Source organism: Squalius cephalus, assembly GCF_949319135.1.
Source record: "Squalius cephalus genome assembly, chromosome: 8".
In the NCBI taxonomy this organism is placed as follows: domain Eukaryota; kingdom Metazoa; phylum Chordata; class Actinopteri; order Cypriniformes; family Leuciscidae; genus Squalius; species Squalius cephalus.
This window is the reverse complement of record NC_137129.1, coordinates 12,651,312-12,674,991: the sequence shown is the minus strand read 5'-3', so window position 1 is coordinate 12,674,991 and position 23,680 is coordinate 12,651,312. Positions and strand designations below refer to the sequence as shown.

Genomic DNA, 23,680 nt, shown 5'->3' with positions numbered 1-23,680 from the left:
GGAAAACACTGAATGAGAGTTGACGAAGCGATAATAATAGCGTATTTGGGAGGTTCTTTTCAACGGGGAATTCTGCGAACACACTAACACACAGTGAGTAAATGAAGACATGTTTGGATACCACAGCCCCGCTGTGAGACTGAGGGGGAGACAGCGGTGTTTGAAAACTAAATAGGCTTAGGAGATTTTTTACCCATGAGTCTTAAGGAGAAACCCCCTTTGAATTTGTGACCCTGCGGAGGCTCTTTATTTCTGCTCTCCTGAGCTCTGCCGAGGAGCTGAAGTGACCGGGCTGAATTGACTCCGGACGAGAGAGCTTGTTGTCTTTAGCTGTGATTCAGCTCAACGACTGCATTGCTTATTTGAGAAAGGTGAAAAGGATGTTAGTCTAAAAGGCAAAAAAAAAAAAAAAAAGTTGCAATGAGAAAGTCAGTCAGTTACTCTTTGCAGAACTGGTAAAATCCGAACTCATTGATGTTGTTCACGCCATCAGAGATTCGATTTTTTTTCTTTCTGTCATGTAGGAACATAATATATTGTTGTATTTCCTTTTGGCAGAGAAACAACTTGAAATAACTAAATAGTAATATAATGGTTTATATAATTTTAAGTACTTATTTGTCTAATTTAGGTATCACTTTATTTTACAGTGTCCTTGTTACATGCTGTATGTACTTCATGTAGTATCAACAGTAAATTATGCATAATTACATGCAACTAACCCTTAACTAAACCCTATGGTATGTATATGTTGTTCATTAATATTACTCAAAAATTAAATGTATAACACTGTAACAAGGACACCTTAAAATAAATTATAGCCTTAATTTAAGCCTATATATATTTTTGTTGTTGTTGTTGTTGTTGTTGTTGTTGTTGTTGTTGTTGTTGTTGTTGCTGAAATGAATAATAATTAATATACATTTATTATTTTTTTTACTTATTTATATGTATTCCTTGCTTGCTTTATTTATTTATTTATTTATTTATTTACTTACTTACTTACTTACTTACTTACTTACTTACTAATTACTTGTAGGTCTATAACATTGGATAGCTGAAATGACTGATTAAGCATTAATGTTTATTTATTTATAGGCCTATAACATTTTATTGTTGAAATGAATGATTAAGCATTAGTATTTGTTTGTTTGTTTGTTTATAGTCATATATGATTGTATTGCTAAAATAAATAAGCACTACTATTAATTAATTTACATACTAATAATATTTTATTTCTGAAATAAATTATGAAACATTAATATTTATTTATAGGTCTATAACATTTTATTGCTGGAATGAATGAATGAATGAATTATGTATTTGTTTATTAATTTATTTATTGGCATGGCATATACAATTTTATTGCTGAAATGAAAAAAAATAAGCATTAATATTCACTATCTTTTTGTTTATTTGTAGGCTTAAATCATTTTATTGTTGAAATGAAGGATAAAGAATGAATAATCCCTTATCAGAATATCTAGAATCATTTAGCAGGAAATAAGTCTGAAAGGCTGAGTGATGCTCTAGTCCAAACTGGATTGATAAACCCAACTTTAGCCATTCTTTTACATTTCACCATTGTAAACCAAGACAACACATTGTCCCCATTGAAGATAATGACTGCGTAGACTTATTTAGAGTACAGAGGATCCCCTTGATAGCGATGTCAAAAAGAGGCCGGTAGTTGATTTATGACCCCAAAACATAGCCCTGGCCTCACAGAAGGATGATACAATTACCCCAATATGAGCCTTGTTACTTTCAGCTAAGTGTCATGCTTGAGATGAAGGCTCTGTGGAGTCTGTTGTTTGGCTGGGCTATTTAACCGAGCGTTTATTACTCCTCCCCTTATAAATCAGCGTAGACAGTCCTGCTGAGGCCAGAGAGTCCCACCAAGCACTTTTCATATGGCTTCAGTTGTTGGTTTGCTTGCGTGATCCATCCATCTTAGCTGCGACACACGGACCAAACAAGATGCAACTAGGTGGCAAAGAAAGTTAAAAAAACAAAACAACAAACAAAAGATTTACATTCAATGCTAACAAGGCCGGTGAGATCCTAATCCTCGTCCCCTGTGTTTGCAGCATGCGCTTGAGTTTCTGCATCCTTAGGGTTTCTCTGGGAATGTGGAGTTCTTTTACTGGTGCCGAACCTGAAGATCTTTCCCAGTGCTGTGAGGCTGAGACTGAGCTCCCACCTCCAGACTCAATTTGAAGACACCACTGAGGTGTTCCTAATGGAGTAAAGGAAAAGTTTCGTTTTACTGTAGAAGCATTAGTGGTCCTAACTATTTGACAGTAATATTGTAGTGTAGATTCATTGCAAATTATAAAATGGATCATTCAGTCTCTAAATTCTAACTAGATAGCCAAAATTCAAATAAACACACACCTTTAGTAATACATATAGCTAAATGTCAAATTGCTATTGCTTAGCAGTCATATACAACATACATTTAGAGCTCTAGAATTTACATTTACAAATATTTTTATGCAAAATATTTTTTACTACATTTTTGTTAACAAATACCATAGTTTATTTATGTAATATATATTTTTTTACAGCCATATATACATTTTAAAAAATCAAAATACATGTGTTCAACCAGGGGTTTTCAGAATTTTTGATAACAAAGACACCAAATGATGATCCTCTTTCTAAAGTTTAAAAAGTAATTGTATATTTTCAAGAAGTGGGACATTTTACACCAGGCTTTTACATTGTCACTGGTAATATTATCTGTTAAATACTGACTTTAAGTTTGTAACCTTTTTTTTTTTTATCCACTAGTAATGCATGATGATATAGATGTACTAACATTTTTTATTCAATTTGAATTTATTTGCACAGCTCTTTAATTTTGCAATTTTAACTTAGATAGTCCAAAAAAAAAAAAAACCTACATTTTGTAAAGTCTCAAAGTATTTTCCACGGAGCCCCCATGAAATCTCTAGCGGCCCCCGGGGGCCCCACTGGAGAAACTTTGGTACATATTCATTGTCATGTTTATCATTAGATGTTTAAGTCATTAATGGCAAAAATAAATGTCTGTTGGACATAAAGTGTTAAAGATTAATGTACCTCCAGTTTGATGCATCTGAAATGCAGTATGGATTTTTCCCTGAGGCTGCAGAAACTCCTCACCGTGTGGTAATTGCAATTGCACGAAACAAGGTTGGTAGTGACAAGTCAATGCTAGAGAGGACTTGACTTGGATGAATCCATTAGTTTGTGTGTGTGTGTGTGTTTAGGAGTAAGTGTTTGCATATGCATGTTTCATGCTTCAGGAGGCAAAAAGAAAATTAACCACCAATTGACCTTCTGTGTCTTCCACTGTAGAAATGGAGACTTCCCCTTAGCATAATTACTAGCCTTTTAGTGTGTGCGCATGTGTGTGTGTGGTACAATGCAAGTCGGTGTATATTTAAATATATGTTTGTGAATTTAAAGTGTGGGAGGTGTTTGTGTGTATATGTTATCATGTCGGGCAATATTACACCTCATTACCAGCTTGACTGCAAAATGATTACACTTGATAATGGGATACACACACACACATTATATTTTCTCTCTCAGTCTCTCTCTCTCTCACACACACAGTCTGGCGGGGGTCTCGGTAATGGAGTCATTATAGGCTTCAGTGGTTTGAGGACTTATCACAGGATACAGGAAGTCTGCTGGGAGAAAAAAAATCAAATGAGTTCAACCAAGCGCACAAAAGACCATTTCATTAAGCTCTGCCCCTATCAGCAGAAGATGGGCGCACCCGAGACGCCCTCACCGTACAGGAATAGGTCATTTATTAAGGGAGACTAATGGGATTGTGCTTTAATGTAAACGGCACTCATCTGTTTGGGTTCGGTGTTTAAACCAGCCATTATTCTGCTCATTACAAAGAGAGGGTGGGAATTATCTGACGGCTGTCAATATGACCATCTGCGTGAAGCCGTCACAAAGATCACTGACCACAAAGCCTATGATTATTCTTATATGGGTGTCAGCATGTGTTGTGTGTTCGTTATCCTTATAAATCAAATGATCTCCTTTGAGATCATAGGCATTTTTATTATGTGAGATACTTTATGTGGATGTGATGGATATAGAGAAAGGGAGAGAAAACTCTGTTCCAAAAACCTGTTGAGCTTCCTTGTTTTCTACTGCCCAAACAAACTGCCATCTCTTTCTAAGGCAGCATTTTATGACAAGTCCTAGTAATTTGTATGTGACTGTGAAATTATATGATGTCAAAAGATACTTTATTTTCTCTTATACAAATATTACTTCTCATGAGGCCAGGTTGTGCATCATGCTTAATTGAAAGTTCAATTAATTTCAATTGTATTGAAATGCGTACTTGTAGTATACTTCAAATCTTAAAATTATATATATTTTAAAAAAAACAATGCTTGCAAATAATATAGTATTAATGAAATAAAGACTGCTTAAGTGTACTTAGAGTGCACTGTTTCTTAACACACTTAAGAACAGTTTTAAATTGTGCACTTTGTAATACATTTTACTTTAAAGAACAGTTTAAATAATTGTTTTAAACTTTTGTCATGCTTTAAAGAAGTACACTTATTTTGATGTTTTGATGTGTTAAAGCATATGCAAAGCACTTGATTATAATTTATTGTTGTAGGTTATTTGATATTACATTTAAAGTTAATATATTTTAACTGTACTAAATCGCAACATCATTATGTGATGTGAACATCAAATGTGTAATTATATATATATATATATATATATATTTTTTTTTTATATATATATAAAAGACACAAGTTTGAATAGAAATGACAAAGTATGCTTGTAATGCTTGTAAATAGGGTAGTACACTTAATTATGAAATTATACAGATATATGTTAACTGGGTCAAAAACACTCCAAAGTTCAGCAAATTGCATATAATATAACATTTTTATGAAGTATATTAAGTTATTTCCATAATTAGTACTGCTGTAAAAGTATGTTTGTCACAGATCGCAGATGCTAAAGTGTACAACTTTTTACAAGGGACTTCATACACTTTAAAATGTTATGTGATGAATGTTATGTCAATATTGTGCTTTATAAGTGTTCTTTTTACTACATTAGTTTATACAAACAACAGTAATTTTAGGGTTTAGATCAGGTAACTACTAAATGTTACCATTTTTGGGGGGGTTTTAAGCAACTTATTTGGTACGCTCTACATAGACAGCATCTCTATGTCTCATATGAGAGACTTGACATACAATGGATTTCAAAATAGTTTGGTTTTAGCATGTTGCTGAGATAAATAATAAAAAATGCTGATCTAAAAATGACACAGCATACATAAATATTGGATAAAATGGTTGATTTTAAATCAAAATTGATCTTTTTCAATACTTTTACATTTCAAGTAAATTATTAATTTTACTGTTACACTTTGTCCTCCACTTTGAATGTGTTTTTTTTTTTCACTGAGCTTGCATTGCAGTATCACCTTTCCTATAGATAAAGTGATGCTGCCTTAGAATTTGACCAAAAGCAGGAATCTTATTCTACCTTCTGGAACAGGCTTTGCGTCGAGAGCGCACATATGATGCCTTAAAATGCTGCCTAGGAAGCTCTCTAGGTTTTGGAGTGAAAGAGTGTCATTTGATCATCCTTTCATTCCTTTCCCCAGTCAGTGCTTTATGTAATTGAGTCAAATGGGCCATATTAACCCCGGCCAGCTTGTGACTGGCCAAGCCACTGGTCATATAAACAGTTGGCGGGTGTCCTGTTTCTCTTTCGCCTGACTCTCTATGTGCTCTAAGGCTGCAATTGATAAAGAATACTAGATATCAGCTCATTCTCAGAGGAACGCTCGCCTGGAATCATAGTGACCCTCCTGGGAAAAGAGAGAAGTGGAGCGGTATTGACTGCTGTCTGTCTCTGAGGGAGGTCAATAGGCAAACACCAGGTAATTTATCCACCCATCAATGACTCAGTACTGCGTTAAAAGAGAAGAGGCACAGCAGAACGCTTCAGTTATCAACAACCTGCGCTGCTGCTGCAAGGTTACGGGCCATTTTCTTATCACAAGCTAACAGATGTATAACCGGGCGGTCTAAAAGCGATGCCGGGATCAAATGGTGCGCTGACAAGCTGTCTGCTAGTTGACCAAATAATTCGAGAATCATTAGTGTCATGGGATACCCCATCAGTGAGGAGAAAGATGACCAAATGGAGGTTGAAACATTGAGAGTGTGTGGGACGGATGTCTAGACTTTGGTGGTCTGTGTCTGGGGGGTCTTATATGTGTCGTTGTTCACTACAGCATCTGTAAAATCACAGTGCTTAAATGTGCTCAGGAAGATGATTCACTATTTATGCTGAAGATTATGTGTGATTATGTTCAAATTTAAAACACTGTCAGAAATTAAGCAGGGCTCAGGTCAAAACATCTAAAGTGATAGTTTCATTTATGGGGGCCCCGTATGTAACATTTAATATATTTCATAACAGTCTGTTCTAGACCCATCCATACTGTAAAAAAATACATTGCTAATGCTTTGTTTTTACATTGCTTTAACTAATCAAAATAAGTTTTTGTAAGTAAAATAATAAGTAACAAAAAGCAATTTTCAACTTAAAAAAAAAAAAGTCGGTTTAATGTAATTTAAGTTGAAATGACTTAAACATCCAAGTTGATTGTACTTAAAAATTTAGGCAGCAACTTTTTTTTTTTTTTTTTTTACAGCGAATACAAATATCCGTATTCGCTGTTTAAATGTGAAGCTAATATTAAGTGGGTTTTGTTGAAAAAAAAAAAAATCACTTTACTTTTATAAAACAAAATAAAATCTGGCAAATTGTTTATTGTCTTATCTTTTCAACTACTTTTGTATCTGATGTTGATTTTATAGGTAACTGCCATCATTTAAAGAGCATTTTGATTTGATGATGAATGAATTACCGATTCTGTTGAACTAGTAACATGAATGGATAACATATTGTGTGATTTTAGGCCTAGTTAAAAAAGAAAAGAAAAGAAGATGCGCCGCCTTAAAAGTATAAAATGACCCTGCAAAATATACCGAAATACGGCCCCTTAATAAAAAAGTTGTTTATGGCATTTCATTTATTTGTTTGTTTTATTTTCATTTTTAACATCTAATGTCGTCAAATAATAAATACAGTGCATAAGGTGCACATCAGTGAATGGTTTCTGACAATGCTATATTGCTTTATGTCATTGTGACAGATATTGAGAGTACCTGAATGTGTGTGTGTGTGAGAGAGAGGGAGAAAGAGTATGCGGTTCAAATGCTGATTACAGTAGAATAGATGTAGTCTATTAAATGTCTATTGATCATACGCCATGGTTCTTCAGTGTGGCTGCTGCTCTTAGACGGAGGTTGTGTGTTACTCTCACTGACTGAAGATGTCATTACATTGCATGTTCTCTCCATTACACATGGTAACACACACAAAGCACTTATTTTTGATTTTGTCTAATCAGATTGCATGTGTACTAGACTAGAGCACACACTATAACTACAGAAAACAATGCAGTACTGAAAGTCCATAACTATATTATTTTGTGTTCTTCGCATTAAGATTGTTCTGTTCTGTATCACATCTTTTCTACTAATATAAGGATGCACATTTGATATGTTTAATTGAATAACCTATTTAACATACACATAATCACAATCAGGGGCAGGAGGGTCAAAGTGTGTGGATTGTCGACTATCATCTCCAAAATTCTGCAGTCATACTCAAACTGTCCAGACGGTGGCGCTTGAATTCAGCATGTCATATTTTACCCTTTCCACCTCTGCACATCCTCTACTTAACGAAACTCCATGTATGGGTGTTTTGAGTGCATTTTGATTGTTTATGTACAATCATCTTTTAGACGTTTAGACTGAGGCTGATTGGCACAGTTTTCATTTCTTTGTTTAATATCTCTAGTGGACTGAAAGTGGTCAGATTGGGGCCTAGATCATGGGTAAAAAAAAAAAATAAAAAAAAAAAAAAATATATATATATATATATATATATATATATATATATATATATATATATATATATATATATATTTAACATCACAAATTATTTCACAAATTATGTTTATTCATGAGGTTTGCTTTACTGTTGTGCCAGCCAACTCCAACACATGGATGGTTGGCACAACCAACATGGTTCTGGCACAAACAGAAAATTCTATTTTAAACCAAACCTCCACTCACATTTGTGTGATATAATTATTTTTATAATATGATTCATTTAATCATCTTTAAAATCTTTTACAATAGCTTTAACACCTTTTTAACTACTTAAATATTATACTGTAGGCTACACTGTAAAAAACTGTATGAAGATGCTATTTCTGTTTTTCTACTTCAAAATTTCATGTTTAATTCACTGTTGTTTCTTTCTAATTATTAGAAAACTGTACTGCCAATTTTTCAAAGTAAATTTGGTTGTGTATAGTTTCAAAGTGTATTGTAGTTGTATGTGAATCAGAGGTTTAATGTTTGTTCTGACAGGAAAAATTGTTAATATATATTGTAACACTTAATTTTACAGTGTCTTTGTTACCCATGATACATGTACTAACTATAGTAACAGTAAATTATGCATAATTACATGCACATGCAACTAACACTAAACCAAACCATAATCCTAACATTATAGTAAGTACATGATGTTAATTAATATTACTCATACTTAAATGTATAATTAGACTGTAACAAGGACAACTTGAAATAAAGTGTAACAATATATATCAACATATTAAAATAATGTGATCTTAATAGAGTCAATGAGACCAAGAAGTTAACCCTTTACCAACCAACACCTAATATATCCCAAACCATATACCAAGCATAAAAAAAGTTTTTATCACTTCTATTTTGAACCTATAAGAAAATATTATTATAGGGTGTTTGGACTGATAAAGAAAAGATAAAGAAATACAGGTAAGAGAGAGAGAGAGAGAGAGCAGCGAGGGCAGACTTTAGATAGTAAAAGAGGCTAAAACGTTTTTCAGCTAACATTGGTCCCAGTGGAGGATGGATTGACTGTGGGTGAATAATACATGGCTGGTGAGGGAGTAATGAAGTGGAAGTGATGGGGAGGAATACGCTGCTCTCAGTGGGATGGGGAAATGCATACTTTAAAGAGCTCTCGCTCTCTCTGTGGCACTGGCCTGGAAAACAAGCCAAGCAGACGCTCATACACTTCCCACAGCCATTCCTCTGGAACTCCACACAGCTGTCGAGATTGTGTTTGTAACTTCGCTCAGACGTTCACTGCTCGTATGGGTTCACCATCGGGTTTGACACTGCTGTGCTGGTCTTCAGCATTTAGTGAGCATCGCCTTGACACTGAACTCATAATGAAACTAAGCAACAGTGATGTATATTCAGGCATTGACAAAAAATATATAGCTAGACATGTAGCAGATCTTTGTTAAGTGCACTTGAGTGCATTGCCAATTCACCTGGTCGATTCCGCTTCAGATCACACTAAATGTGAATTTAATGCTCTTTTTAAACAGTAAATGAGTAATGAAGACTGGTTGACTTTTTGGAGACCTTTAAATTTATGATAATACCTATGGAATATGTGAAAACTTATGAGTAGTACTATACCATAGTACTGAATGATTAACAAATTCATATAGTATTTACGCTCTTAAAAATAAAGGTTGTTTATTGGCATCTATATTGACATTCCATGAAGAACCTTTAATGTCCATGGAACCTTCCATTCCACAAAAAAGTTCTTTATTGTGGAAAAAAAAAATTCTTTAGCTAAAATGTTCTTTACACACACACACACACACAGACACACACACACACACACACACAAAAGGTTATTCTTGTGGAGTGTACTCCAAGTAAAGGTACTTCAAAGAATATCAAGGTACTTTTAGAGACATCTGAACTATAAAGCTGGCATAGACTAGTGTTAAATACACAGAATATATTCCAAAGGCTTCAGTAAAGCACTTATACCACATCCTCACCACTCCCCTTCTAAATAAAATCCACAAGAAAATGGTCTACCGTCCCCAGACTACATGTGTGCGAGGATAACCGTCTCCAGACCCCCTCTAGAGAAGACTAAAAGCTTTTTCCATACTTTTGCCATTTTTAAACTTCCTGTAGTGGAAACAACATGATTCCATGATCATTTAAAATTTGCTATTAATAGTATAAGCACTTCTTGTGATAAAGGAGTATGCTTAATTGGATTTAATGTGCAATTATAGTGTACTTCAAATCTTAATTTAAAAGTATTTTTAAAAAACTGTACATGCAGATAATATATTATTAACTAAATAAAGGCCACTTAAGGGTATCTACTTAAAGAGAGAACACTTTCATAACTGTTCCTTAACATGCTTAAGTACACTTTTAAAATGTTAAAATGTCAAAGAATAGTTTAAAATTACATTTTAAACATTTACATTTTAATATTCTTTTGATCTTTTAAGAAGTACTTATTCTGATGTGTGTATGTACACATATAATAATAATGTTGTAACCAGTAAGCAACACGCACGGACGAGGAATACTACAGTCTTTTATTATAATTGCAGTAGATTTTTAGAACAACACAAGAGTAAACAACACATTACGCATAGAACGCAATAATCAACAAAGGACTAAACTGAACAGGGAGTATATATATATGTATACAGAGAATATAATCAGAAATCAAGGAAACCAAAACTAAACAGAGAAGGGAAACAGGAACTAAGGGAAACACAACAGAATATCAAAATAAGAGTCCAACACCGTGACAGTTACGTTCCCCCTCAAGGTGATGGACAGGGATGAGGAGGAGTCGGTGGAGAGAGACACCATGGTGGAGCCGACGGTACGAGGAGCCAGGGTGGAGTTTTGACTGAATGCCCGGGCAGAACCTGGGGACAGACTGATTGAGGCGGAACCAGGGTGCATGGAGAAACCGGCAAGCAACATCCACGGCCCGGAAGCCCAAGGTGGAGCTGCTGACTTGCGGAACCGAGGCGAAGATGGGGGTTCGGCAGACCAGGGCTACAATGGAGGTAGTGAGGACAATGAGGAAGCCAGAGGGAAAGAGAGGCCAGATGGATCCAAAGGGCTGGAGGGTCGAGGCGCAGCCAGAGACCCTGAAATCCATGGTGGAGGCAGAGCGATGACTGACAGAGGTTGAGCCTGAGGGACGAGGTGAAGCCGGTGACTCAACCTTATGCCAATCTGGTGGTCGGGAAGCCCGAGACGGAGCCTAAGAGCCTCAAGGAGTTAGCGGCGAGGGCAAAGCCGAGGAGTTGCACAACACCAGTGGAGCCGAAGAATCCAGGGGACTGGACGTAACCAGCGGAGGATATGGGACCAGAAAGTTGGGTAGGAACAAGGGAGGAGGAAGATCTCCACATGGAAATGGAGCATCCAGATAGACGGACTAGACCAGTGGAGAAGGTGTTGATTCGAGGGTGGGGACTCAGGAGGGAACTAGATACGTGGATCACAGGTGTATAAGGCAGTGGTCTGCTCCTGGCTCTGGGATGGACTGGACGACTGGCACTTCAACTCTGTGATAACTCAGGTGGGAGGATCTATCGCTAGGCCTGAGGTAGGCGCAGGCTATAGGCACTCCCTCTCTGCCTCGCAGATGGTTATTATATGGGAGTAAGCAACATGCACAAACAAAGAATACTACAGTCTTTTATTATAAACGCAGGAGATCGATAGAACAACACAAGTGTAAACAACACATTACACATAGACAATAACCGACAAATTCCATTTTTTTTATATAAATTATTTGGAATGAAAGGGTAAATGAAGAACTGACCATCTATAAAGCCACAATATTAACTTTGACGACGCAGTGTTTAATTATTTAAAAAGAGAATATTTAGAGAAAGAGCCATTTAGAATCATGATCCGGGGAGCCCCCCAGAAAAAAAAAAAAAAAAAAAAAGGTTGTTGATTGCGGCCTGTGGAATGTTGGTCCACTCCTTTTCAATGGCTGTGCGAAGTTGCTGGATATTGGCAGGACCTGGAACACGCTGTCGTATATTCACCAATATCCAGCAACTTCGCACAGCCATTGAAAAGGAGTGAACCAACATTCCACAGGCCACAATCAACAACTTTTTTTTTTTTTTTTTTTTCGAACTGCACATTTTAGAGTGGCCTTTTATTCTGGCCAGCCTAAGGCACACCTGTGCAATAATCATGCTGTCTAATCAGCATCTTGATATGCCACAACTGTGAGGTGGATGGATTATCTCAGCAAAGGAGAAGTCTTAGATCTTTGAATTCAGCTCATAAAAAATGGGGGCAAAAACAAAAGTGTTGCATTTATAATTTTGTTCAGTTTAATACAGAGAAAGAGATGTTTATGATGAACCGATTCACTAGAATAAATCAGGCTTTCGCGCACTACATTATAGAGAGAGAGAAAGAGAGAGAAAGAGAGAGAGAGAGAGAGAGAGAGAGAGAGAGAGAGAGAGAGAGAGAGAGAGAGAGAGAGAGAGAGACGTTTATAATGAACCAATTCACAAAAATTATTCTAACTTTCCATTGCTACATATAATAGAGAGACAGAGATGACAGGTTCACTAGAATCAAACTTTACCGATTCAACAGAATGAATCAAACCTTCCAGCATTACATACGAGAGAGAGAGAGTAATTTATGACAAACTGATTCTATAATGACTCTGACTTTCCTGTGTTGCATATGTGAAAGAGTTGATTATGGCAGAATGATTGGTTTGTTACTGGAAAAGCTACGCTGCAAACTTTTAGTATGCAAACTTTACTCCACGCACTGATGTCCATATAATAGCTTGAGAGTCAGACCCTGACATTTAATATATTGAACTAAACTAAGAATTTTAGGAATGCATGTTGATCTCACCAAAGACCTTTTACATGTTACAGCACTTGCAGCTCTATCAGGTCTTCTCTTCAAGCACTGTTTCTGCGAACTGTGCTTAGACTCCAGCAATAAGCTGCAGTTGAGTTCTTCCCTGCTTGTGTCTGTCAGAGAGGGTTCTTGTGTAGAGAGGGAATGAAGTGTCAGAGATCACTTGACAGTGGTCCCCAAGGTGCAGCTCATCAGGGCTAAAGTGTGTGAGAAGAGAGTCAACTCCCATTCCATTTCCTGTCCTCCCCCTCCCAACCCTCCATTTTCTGCCTGGATGAACCAATAGTCTGCCTGAGAGCGTGCAGCAGGTCCCACCTGGACCATTCGGACCAAAAAAAAAAAAAAAAAAAAAACTCAAGAGCAAGCTGGATAGAGATTGAGAGGGAAAGGTTTTGGAAACTGTTAAGTGTTATAAAAATTGAAAGATGGAGAGTGGAAGGAAGTGGCCGGAGGTTGAAGGTCAGTCGTGCAGATTCATACCATTCTTGTTTTGAAGGTAAGTCAGTTTCAGACAGCAGAGCCCCACTGTCACCGTCCCTGGAGACTGAAGAAAGAGTGTTCACTCACATGAATGACATTTAATTTGTTTCATGAAAAGAATGCTCATATATTGAACAAGCACTGTTGTCTGTGTTCGGAGTTTGGAATGGAAATAAAGCTTTTGCTCATGTGCTGCTTCTCCAGTCTAACAAAAAACCTGTCAGTTAAAGGACTGGCAATTTGTATTTGCCTGTAACAATGAATGATGGTCTCTTCATCTATGTAAACACACCCGTTTCCACACATTCATCTTCCACTGCCTCAATCATTGAGACAAACATTTCAGTAGATTATGATGTAACTCTATCAAGCAGCTGTCCATCCAGGAGCTCCATTTAAACGGCTGAAGAGCTTGGACGTCCCACAGTCTGCCAGTTTCATTCTGATCTACATCAGATGGGGGCAACGGAGAGATACAAACATGTTTTGTCAATTCAATCTGCCTAAGCCAAGATTGAATAAAAGCTTTATAATTTTCCATAGATTCTCTAGTGCCTTGGCTTGATATGTTTTTATGAGTTAAACCATCCCTACACCCAAAGAGCACTGGGATATGGATTCTACACCCCGGGCAGCACTTTTTCCATTCATTGTTTCATTTGGTCAATTCACTCAGCTTCTCGTGCATTAACACTTTTGGTTGTGGAAAATGATGATTTTCTTGAAGTTGAGAGTATATACCCGAAGTTTTTCATTTCAATTCATTTTTGTATATAGTACGCTCTTAAAAATTAGTTTTTTTTTTTTTTTACTGGCATATGATTCCATGAATAACCAGAAAAGTATGACCCCCCCCCCCCCCCCTATTCTTAAAAGTGTAAAATTTCTTGAATAAATAAAAATTCTAAATAATAATTTCTTAGTAATAATTCATTACCAATTTTACAACTAAAAGATATACTTGGATATGAATGCTGGGCTCATAGATTTAGGTAACACTTTACTTAAAGCCTTCATGTATAATCCATTGTAAAGCTATTCATAATGTACGTTATAATGCATTATATCTTTTCATAAATAACTAACCAAATTTAAAATGCATTATAATATTTACAGATTCTGGGTTGTTTGTCATGTTTTTTAATGCATTATACTTTCCAAAGGTGTGTTCAATGATTAGATAAGTATTATAATGTATTATAATGTTATTATAGTGTAACTATACAGTTATTATAATGTAACTGTGGTTACAATTATTCATGAGCCCATACAATGCATTATAAGGTGCATTACAATCCATAATTAATGCATTAAAATAATTTTATAATGCATTATACATAAAAGCTTACCGATATTTATTATAATGATGAAAGTAAGTGATGCTAACTGCAAATTTAAATAAATTCGCCAAGTGCTGCTATTGGCTAATGGTTTATTTGTTGTTTGCTTTTTGTTCTCGGGCTGGTGAAATGCTTTATATATTTATTTATTTGTACATACTGATAAATGTATGCTCTCTGTGTTCATTATATTGTGATTTTCTCCCAGGTTTGTCCTTCACCACATCAACTATTCATTCATATGCACCTCACAAACAAAAGTGTTTTTCTGCAATTTCATTTTAATCACTGTCTTTTGCCCTTTTGGTCTCAATAGCAAAAGAGGTTGTGTTGAACCTTGTTAATGATGCTAAAAACCCTAACTGTTTTTTTGTGTTTTTTTTTTTTAGCATAAAAAGGCTATACATTAATATACAACATTTCATCAATTTCTAAATAGAAAAGACAGAAGATAAAAAAAAATATATATTGTGCCATAATCATGCATAATATAAATAAACCGTTTCACTGCATGCATAAACAAATAAGATCTTCTGGCTTCTTTACACAGGTGCGGCACCTCAACATTGTAATCAATTGTGTTACATGTGTTGTGACCTACAGGCAAAAAAAAAAAAAAAAAAAAAAAAAAAAACTGAACACTGAATTAGGTGGTTATAGTGCTTTCAAACGGGGGATGTCTATCACAGTTTCAATCTCTAATGAAAAGACTTCTGGACCTCAGGAACAAAGTGTTAAGTAAATGCACTGAAGTGCCCTCATGCATTATACATATTAAATGAACTCTGGCAAGCCAAACCTCTTAGCCTCAATGAAGAAAGAGTACAGAGGTGGCTGAGAGACACATTTAAGGTACTGTATGTGATAAAGGATTGATTGATGTCCAAAAAAAAAATATATAAGGGACCGAAATGTGACTGTGCTGCAACACAGTATCACTTTTGGGTTTTAAAAGAGTTATTAAATGAAAAAGATCTTCACAGAAAGAGAATAAATTCCCCACTCAGGACAGACCTTCACCAAACTGTCCAGTTAGAAACCATTTCTATATGATCTGACCCTTAAAATTACTTTTATTGGTGTAATTTTTTTATAATGTAGGTTGATTTAGTCATATTAAATAATAGTTTTTAAGGTTAAAAGACAAAACATGTTTTACATAGTTTTCATCCTCAAAGTTCAATAGAAGTCACTTCTGAAGAAGAAATAAACTACTGTTTTAGGTAACAATGCTTCGAAGAAGATAAAGGTAATGATAAAGACATTTCATTTTAATGCCACGTACTTTTATAGATTACTAACCAAGTGTATTTCTACCATTTCATTTGTGTGTTTTTCTTTCAGGTACTTTTGAGAGAACTTTATTTTAAGATGACACACAAATCTAACTCTCTTTGCTATAGTGAAAGTGAAGTTTTTTAAATAATGTTTTCTCTCCTGCAGTTAACATAATTTAAAAAATAATTACCAGTCTGTTTTTGTTGATGTACGACATATTTTTCACAGCACTGTAGAGGCCTAGTATTTTGATAGATATCGATCTTAGACTGTTAGTTTTTGTATGTAGGTTTTATAATTCAGAGATTATTTTTTTAACAAATCCAATGTTATTTAATGGTACAAAGGTGTTTGATAACTACATAGAAAGGCAATTATGGTAATCATTCCTGGGCGGTCATCAATCATGTGCGATCGAGCTGTCTGTGCACTGAGTCAGATGTGTGATTGGCTGCTGGCGGGCAGGGAAACTGAACACGTCCTCATTAATGTGAGCGAGACCCCGCGGGCTCCTCACGAGGACACAAGCGCATCGTTTGACTCAAGTTATACAGCGGCTATAAAATGTTCAGCTGTGTGAACAACAACTTTTTTCCGTGATTCACGTTTGTTATCTGGACCTTTAAATCTGATCCTGTGACGTCAGCGTCACCGGTGTTTAAAACAACGTGCAACTGAGCCAACGTTTGTTATGATTTTTTTCAAGTTCAGCTACACCGCTGCACCACATTGAATCCGTGTCATACTGCACTTTCTGCTATTTTTTTATTGATGTTTGTATGAAAGACAAACAGAAACCAGAAAGGGACGTTTACCTGCAGTTAATGGACGATTTTCGTGATGAACTGATGACCCGCAGCGGGACTGCAGCTTTCGCTGTGCTGGACACTCATCATGTCATTTACACAGTTTGGCTATTCATATCCTGCTGCACCACAGGTAACTTTTTTATAACACTTCCACACCTCACTTTAGTGTGCCAAAATTTGTCACACGTGCTGGATGTTAATATTATGATTAATTGTGAATGTTCCCAATTAATTAAATGTATTTGTGTGGGGAAATTATTGAAAATACTTAAGAAGGTATACTATGTAGATTATAAAACCTTTAAACTTGTATTGTGTACATTAATTACTTTTTAAAAATACTTTCTACTTATTTTTTAAGAGTGTTGAAAGGTTACACCTGCCATAATGTCTCTTTTGGGTTTGTCCATCACGCAGATATTTTAACTTTGCCTTTATTTGCATGTATAACAACTGCTAAAACCAGGGAAATTCAGAGAACCCTTTCCCTTTGAACTTTATATTTAATTTAATGTTTTTCTTGAATTTATATTTCATGAGTTTTCAAATGATCACATGAAAATGAGAAGTGGCAGGGAGGCATATCGTTGCCAAAACAGCACAATGATAAATTTGAAGATCATAAATGTAATTCATTTTAAGATTGAAGATCTGAAAGTATAGTTTTAGTAGTGATTATTGCTAATCACTCTTAAAAATAAAAGTTCCTTTTCTCCAAAGTACCTTACAGTAAACAGTTTTTAAAATAACCATTTTTATTAGTATGAAGAACATAAGGTTAATAATCTAAACAACCATTTTTTCATGATGGGAAAGGATGTTTAAGGTTCTTCATGGAACCATGGCAATAAAGAACCTTTATTTTTTATGTTTATTATATATATATATATATATATATATATATATATATATATATATATATATATATATATATATAAATATATTTATTTATTTATTTATTTATTTATTTAGTAATTTACTGCTGGCGAACATGTTGTATTTGTAAGTCTAAGACTTAGCTTTTTTTTTTTTTTTTTTTGGTCTGTCAAAAAAGAGAAAGAATTCATTATTATCCAACATCATTGCCCTCAATATTATAATGATTGGAAAAAATATGACACAATCTAACATTATTCAAAATCCATAAGGCCATGATCATATATGTATACCAGCACTTGTGTTAAATGTTTGACGATAAATAAAGGTGTTGCAGAAGTGTCCTTTTCCAAGATTTCATGTAGTCAGAAGTGCAATGTAACAGTATTGTTTTCTAACACAGATGTATCTGTAAATGTAGATAGCACTGGAAACTGAAGTTCTTTTAACTAATTTAAAGTCATTAATAATCTAAAGGCTGTGTAAAGTGTTTCATAGTTTTCAAGGACATGCTTTAGCCTGTTCGTCCTTTCGTTGACAGCTTTTAATGTCTTCTAACGCTCTGAGCGCCTGCTATGAGTCTAATGGTTCTCTGCTGGACACTGGAGTGGCAACTTCTCCTCAAAACTCACTTTACTGCCCGGTATATGAAAGTAGGCTTGTGGCCTCCAGCCGGCATGACCTGATCCCTACTGCTGTCTATGGAAACTCCTGTTCAAAGAGTCACAGTTATGATACCTACAGCACTTATGGTCCAGATTCAACCTCATGCTATCCTCTGGTACGCATTTCATTTATTCATTTCAATAACAATAGATGTGCTTGTTACCTGCACTGTCCAGAAAGGTTTTGGAATCATCATTGACCTCTTTTGTGATTATTTGCATTTTTGCTTTATATTAGGGTAAACTCAGTGAGAAAGATGGAGTGGCAACGGGACATTCAAGAGTTACCCAAAGCTCTGCATATTACCATTACGACTACCCAATTGGACAGTACCAGTATGACAGATATGGGTAAGAATTATCACCTCCTTTTTGTTATTCAAGAGAAATTTGGTTGCATCAATGACCTTTTTACAGAATTTTCAAATACAGCTATTGTGCATCAACTTTAAAACAAATGGACTACTTGTCATATTATTTAGATATGGATCTGTAGATGTGAGCACAAGAAGAAAAAATGCTACTAGAGAGACCACCAGCACACTGAAAGCATGGCTGCAGGAACATAAAAAGAACCCGTACCCCACCAAGGGTGAGAAGATCATGCTGGCCATCATCACTAAGATGACCCTCACGCAGGTTTCCACCTGGTTCGCCAACGCGCGCCGGAGACTCAAGAAGGAAAATAAAATGACGTGGTCGCCGCGCAACAAGACCTCAGATGAGAAGGAGTGTGACGACGAAGAAGATATGGACGAATCACAGGGGGAGCCAATAAAAACCGAAAGAGATTTCAATGGTTTGTTGAAAGCTTTTTTTGATGTCATTCTTGGTTTGAAAAGCAAATATTTTATAACCTGCTTAATATTTGTTTTATACCTCCAGACAACCAAGCAAAGGATGATACAGATCAACTTCACAGCGATCTGGATGATTTTGATCTGGTGGAATCAGACGGCTCTGAGTGCGAATCGAAACCATCCTTTGTCGTGCGGGTTCGCTCAGAGACCAGCGAATCTCCAGATAACCGATTTAAAGAATCCGTTACCGAGCTTCCCAGAGATGTCCATGAATTTATTGAAGACCGCCTAAGACCGACTGCTGAAGACAACCAAACAGCAAAGTTCTACCTTCAACAAGGCCAAAAGACTATTGAGACCAAGCCAAAAATCTGGTCTCTTGCACAGACTGCTACGTCATTAAACCAAGCCGATTACTCATCATGCATGCATAAAGGAACTTCGTGCTCTTCTTCAAACTGTGACTCAGACTCCGACATAATAAAGAGGAAACAAGAGTCTCCAGTGGCCACACTGAGAAACTGGGTTGATGGTGTGTTTCATGATCCTTTATTGAGGCACTCCAACTTCAACCAAAGTTTCAGCAACTCCACAGAGTTATGGACTGAAGCCATTTCCTCACAGAATACCTAACATGAACACTCAGAACCTATTACTTCCTCTCAGCAACTGTGACACGTTTTTTTTTTTTTTTCATGCATTTTTTTGCACCATCACTTGGCTTAGATTCTAATTGTGTTAATGTCTTATTTATTAGTTTCATTCTGTGAGCTGTTGTAATATGAGACCTCCTGAAAGTCTGAACTTTATACATTAGAACTTGCCAACACGCCAATGTAGATTTAGAAATATTGGCTTTTCACTTAAAAAAAAGAAAAGAAAAAATCTGTCTCTGTAAAAGAAAGTGATCACTGCTGTATAATAGCACAGTACACAATTTCCCCCAATCTGAAGTCTCAATTGTTCATCTGACATCCCTCAGTAATAAAGAGTAATTTTGTGAAGAAAAAGAATAAAAAAAAAAAAAACATGTTCACTGTCCATGGTGCTGAAATGTTCCCAATCGCATGTTGGTCACTAAAGTTGTTTTATTCGGTTGCATTTATTGTTTGACTGACATTTTTTTTTTCCCTGTGGAAACAAAATGATTTTACATGCATTAATAATTTGAACCCTTCCACACAATAACCTTTATACCGGGACTTAAGTTAGAACCACTCAGTCATGATAAATATAAATACTCAAGGGGCTAAACTGCTAACTCAATGGTATTTCTAAAATTCATAGTCAGTGAAGCATTGTTTTTCATGAAGTGACTGATATGGCAAGCTGTTTTAACATTTATTACACTTATTAATACTATAATTAGTATTATTTTCAATTGCCACACTGTAAAAAAAATATTGTTGGTTTAACTAAAAGTAACCTGTTTGCCTTAAAATGTTAAGTTCATTGAAAAAAAAAAGTTAATACAATGAAGGAGATTGGTTTAATCAACAGAAACCCAAAATATTATATTATCTGAAATCATGAAAATAATTCAAATCATGAAAATATTTTTTTTTTTACAGTGAGCAGTGACTATCATATTTTGTCATATCTGTAGCTATTTATGAGATGTCTATAAGCGACACTATTTAATGAGTATACTTCAATGAAACTGGAATAGAGGATAGTAACTATTTGCATACCAGTATACTGTACCTAACTAAATAATTAGTGTTAGTTCTTAAAGAATAATTAGCATGAATGAATGAAGCATTTATATAGCACCTTATTATATTCTATTGTATACCCAAAGTGCTTTACAAGCATATCAGGGGTCTCTTCTCACCCACCACCAGTTTGCAGCATCCACTTGGATGATGCAACAGAAGTCACATTGCGCTCACCACACATCAGTTATACATTGAGGAGATGATAAAGAGTGATAAACACAATTCAATTGACAAGGATTAGTAGGATGCCATGGTTGATGACGAGCCAATGGAGGAAATTTAGCCATGACACCGGGCTTACACCCCTACTCTTTTATGCCATGGGATTTTTAATAACCACAGTGAGTCAGGACCTCGGTCTAACGTCTCATCCGAAGGACGGTGTTTTTTACAGTATAGTGTCCCCATCATTATACTAGGGCTTTAGAACCCACAAAGACCACAGGGTGAGCACCCCCTGCTGGCCTCATTAACACCTCTTCCAGCAGCGACCTAGGTTCCAGATTTACTAAACAGGGCAAATTAGTGTGAGAGCGCAATTCCATAAAAGCGCTGATGGGAGTGGAAAGTTCTCTATGTGATCTACTGACGACGTGCACATTAAAGAACACAGACGCAGCCAGATCATTAATGACCAACTTAATCTACCAAGAGCAGCGCAAAATTAGCATCTGGTTTAAGACATGCTATTTTTTGGCCTTTAAATAATGGCGCAAATACCAGTAAATTGACTAGCGCAAACCTTAGTAAATCTCCTTGCATGATTCATTTAAATACTCTCCTCCCATAAATTTTGCATCTGAAAGGGAAACTCCAACATATGCATATGCAATAAGGTCAGTCGGAAAAATAACCCTGTCCACGCCTTTTCAGTGCTAATATTTCACTGTGTGTCTTTCGCCTTTTCAGCGCTATTATTTCACTGGGTGTCTTTAGTAAATCCTGACAGTACATTTTTTAACACCTAAAGAGGATTTGCGCTGGCGCAGGCTGTTAGTAAATCTGGCCCCTAGTTTCCCAGGAGGTCTCCCATCCAGATGACCAGGATTAACCCTGCTTAGCTTTAGTGGGCAACTTGGGAATAGGTACCTGAAACAACTGGAATATACACCAGAAAGTGAATAGTTGTCTGACGCACAGATCCCCACACAATTTCACTGCTTGTAAATTGACTATAAAAAGGGAAAAGTAGTATTTAATGAATATCTACAAGTGAATGTGGAAAGATATGGTCAATACAGGATTACTTGCTAATGATCTACTAGTACCAGAAAAAAAAATTGATAGTTAAAATGGCTTGCCATGATGTCAACGAGGAATTGGTGCCATTTAGAGCCACCTGAGACATGAGCGACCCCCTGTGAAACTAGATGCTAACTTTTTAAAACCAACTAGGAAGAAATGGTGTTTGACAGTCTAATCCTAACCCCTGGTGAGAGGAGTGAAGTAACATATGATTTGAACGAAGTAGACAGATTGGCCTCTAACTCTTTTCATCTTTGATAATTTAAAATCCCCATGGTCCAGATAATTGGCACAGACATGGATATCACTCCATCCACTCCAAGATTTTTCAAATAAAATCGACTTATATATAGACAGTTTCACACAAATATCTATGTATATAGATATATACATACATATATTAGATATTTTGTTGTTGTTTTAAAGCATGCAAAAAAAAAAATATTGTTAAGTAAAATTAACCCTCTATCCATAGTTTAAAAATACATAAAATTGCATAAAAGTTTTGCTGATCGGTCATTGTGTGTTAATTGCACGCTTGAAGCTTGCCCTTGATTTATTTATTTATTTGTTATCTTTCCAGTTTTAAGCTTGGGATGATGATAATAAAGTATTCATTAGAACAGAGGAGAAACCTGCCACAACCTTGTATGGGGTTAATGATTTTAGACTGAATTATTCAGGATGAATTCATCCGAGGATTCCTTTCTTTTTCGGCATTATAAATAACTTACATATATGGTAATAAATAATGACATCCAGGCGTTCAGTAAAGAAACTTGGAGCACTAAAGAAATAGGAAATCCCATTTTCGTATTTAAAGTTAAAACAGAACTCAGTTAGTCTGTTGGAAAGATATTAAGATTTTTTGGTTTATATTCGACATTAACCACTTCATCCCATACGAATTGTTGTACTTAGTAGTTGTTTTATGATCTTAATCCAATCAAAGTATATATTTTTTTTCTATAAATTATATTATCACTCTTTTTGAAGGGGGGAAAATCAAAACCTTAAAAGTTCTCAGTCTAAGTTAAACTAATAATTTCAGATGCAAATGTTCGTATTTGCTGCATTAATGTATATAAATCTTAATGTATGGTTTAATCTGTAAGCCTATACTTCTGATGCATTAGCCTGTTTCAACATGGTTTAACTTCCAGCATATGGGAAACACAACCGAGGTATTTAGAGTGCTAACTCAACAAAGTTTCTCCAATGTAACGTCATTGTGTCCCCTTTGTTATTCATGATTTGGATTACAAGGTTGGGATGTGTTGAGATTTTGTTCTAAACACATGAGGTCAAATAAAACACAGGCATTGCAGTGTTAACTGCAAGCTGTAAACATCATGGTGTCACAGGTCTGCAGAAGCACTAGATCAACTGAATTGTTAGTGATTTGTCTCATTCAGAGCCATTATGTTGCAACAGCAGAACAATAAAATAACATATGCCGACAAATATGCATCACTAAATGTTAACAAAACATTAGTTTTTCTTTCATTTCTGGTGGCACTCATAAGTAGTCTACACACACACACACACACATAAACTTTCTTGAAGCAATAGT

At 35.6% G+C, this 23,680-nt stretch overlaps 1 protein-coding gene across 1 annotated transcript; it reads left to right on the top strand.

Annotated features, from left to right (window-relative positions):
• Window positions 1-16,501: 16,501 nt before the first annotated feature.
• On the top strand, window positions 16,502-20,244 carry irx4b (iroquois homeobox 4b). The gene is made up of 5 exons (XM_079880042.1): window positions 16,502-16,933; window positions 18,221-18,460; window positions 18,583-18,695; window positions 18,827-19,143; window positions 19,230-20,244. Exons 1-5 carry the CDS (start codon window positions 16,889-16,891, stop codon window positions 19,775-19,777), a joined length of 1,263 nt encoding a protein of 420 aa, XP_079736168.1. The 5' UTR covers window positions 16,502-16,888; the 3' UTR covers window positions 19,778-20,244.
• Window positions 20,245-23,680: the final 3,436 nt, after the last annotated feature.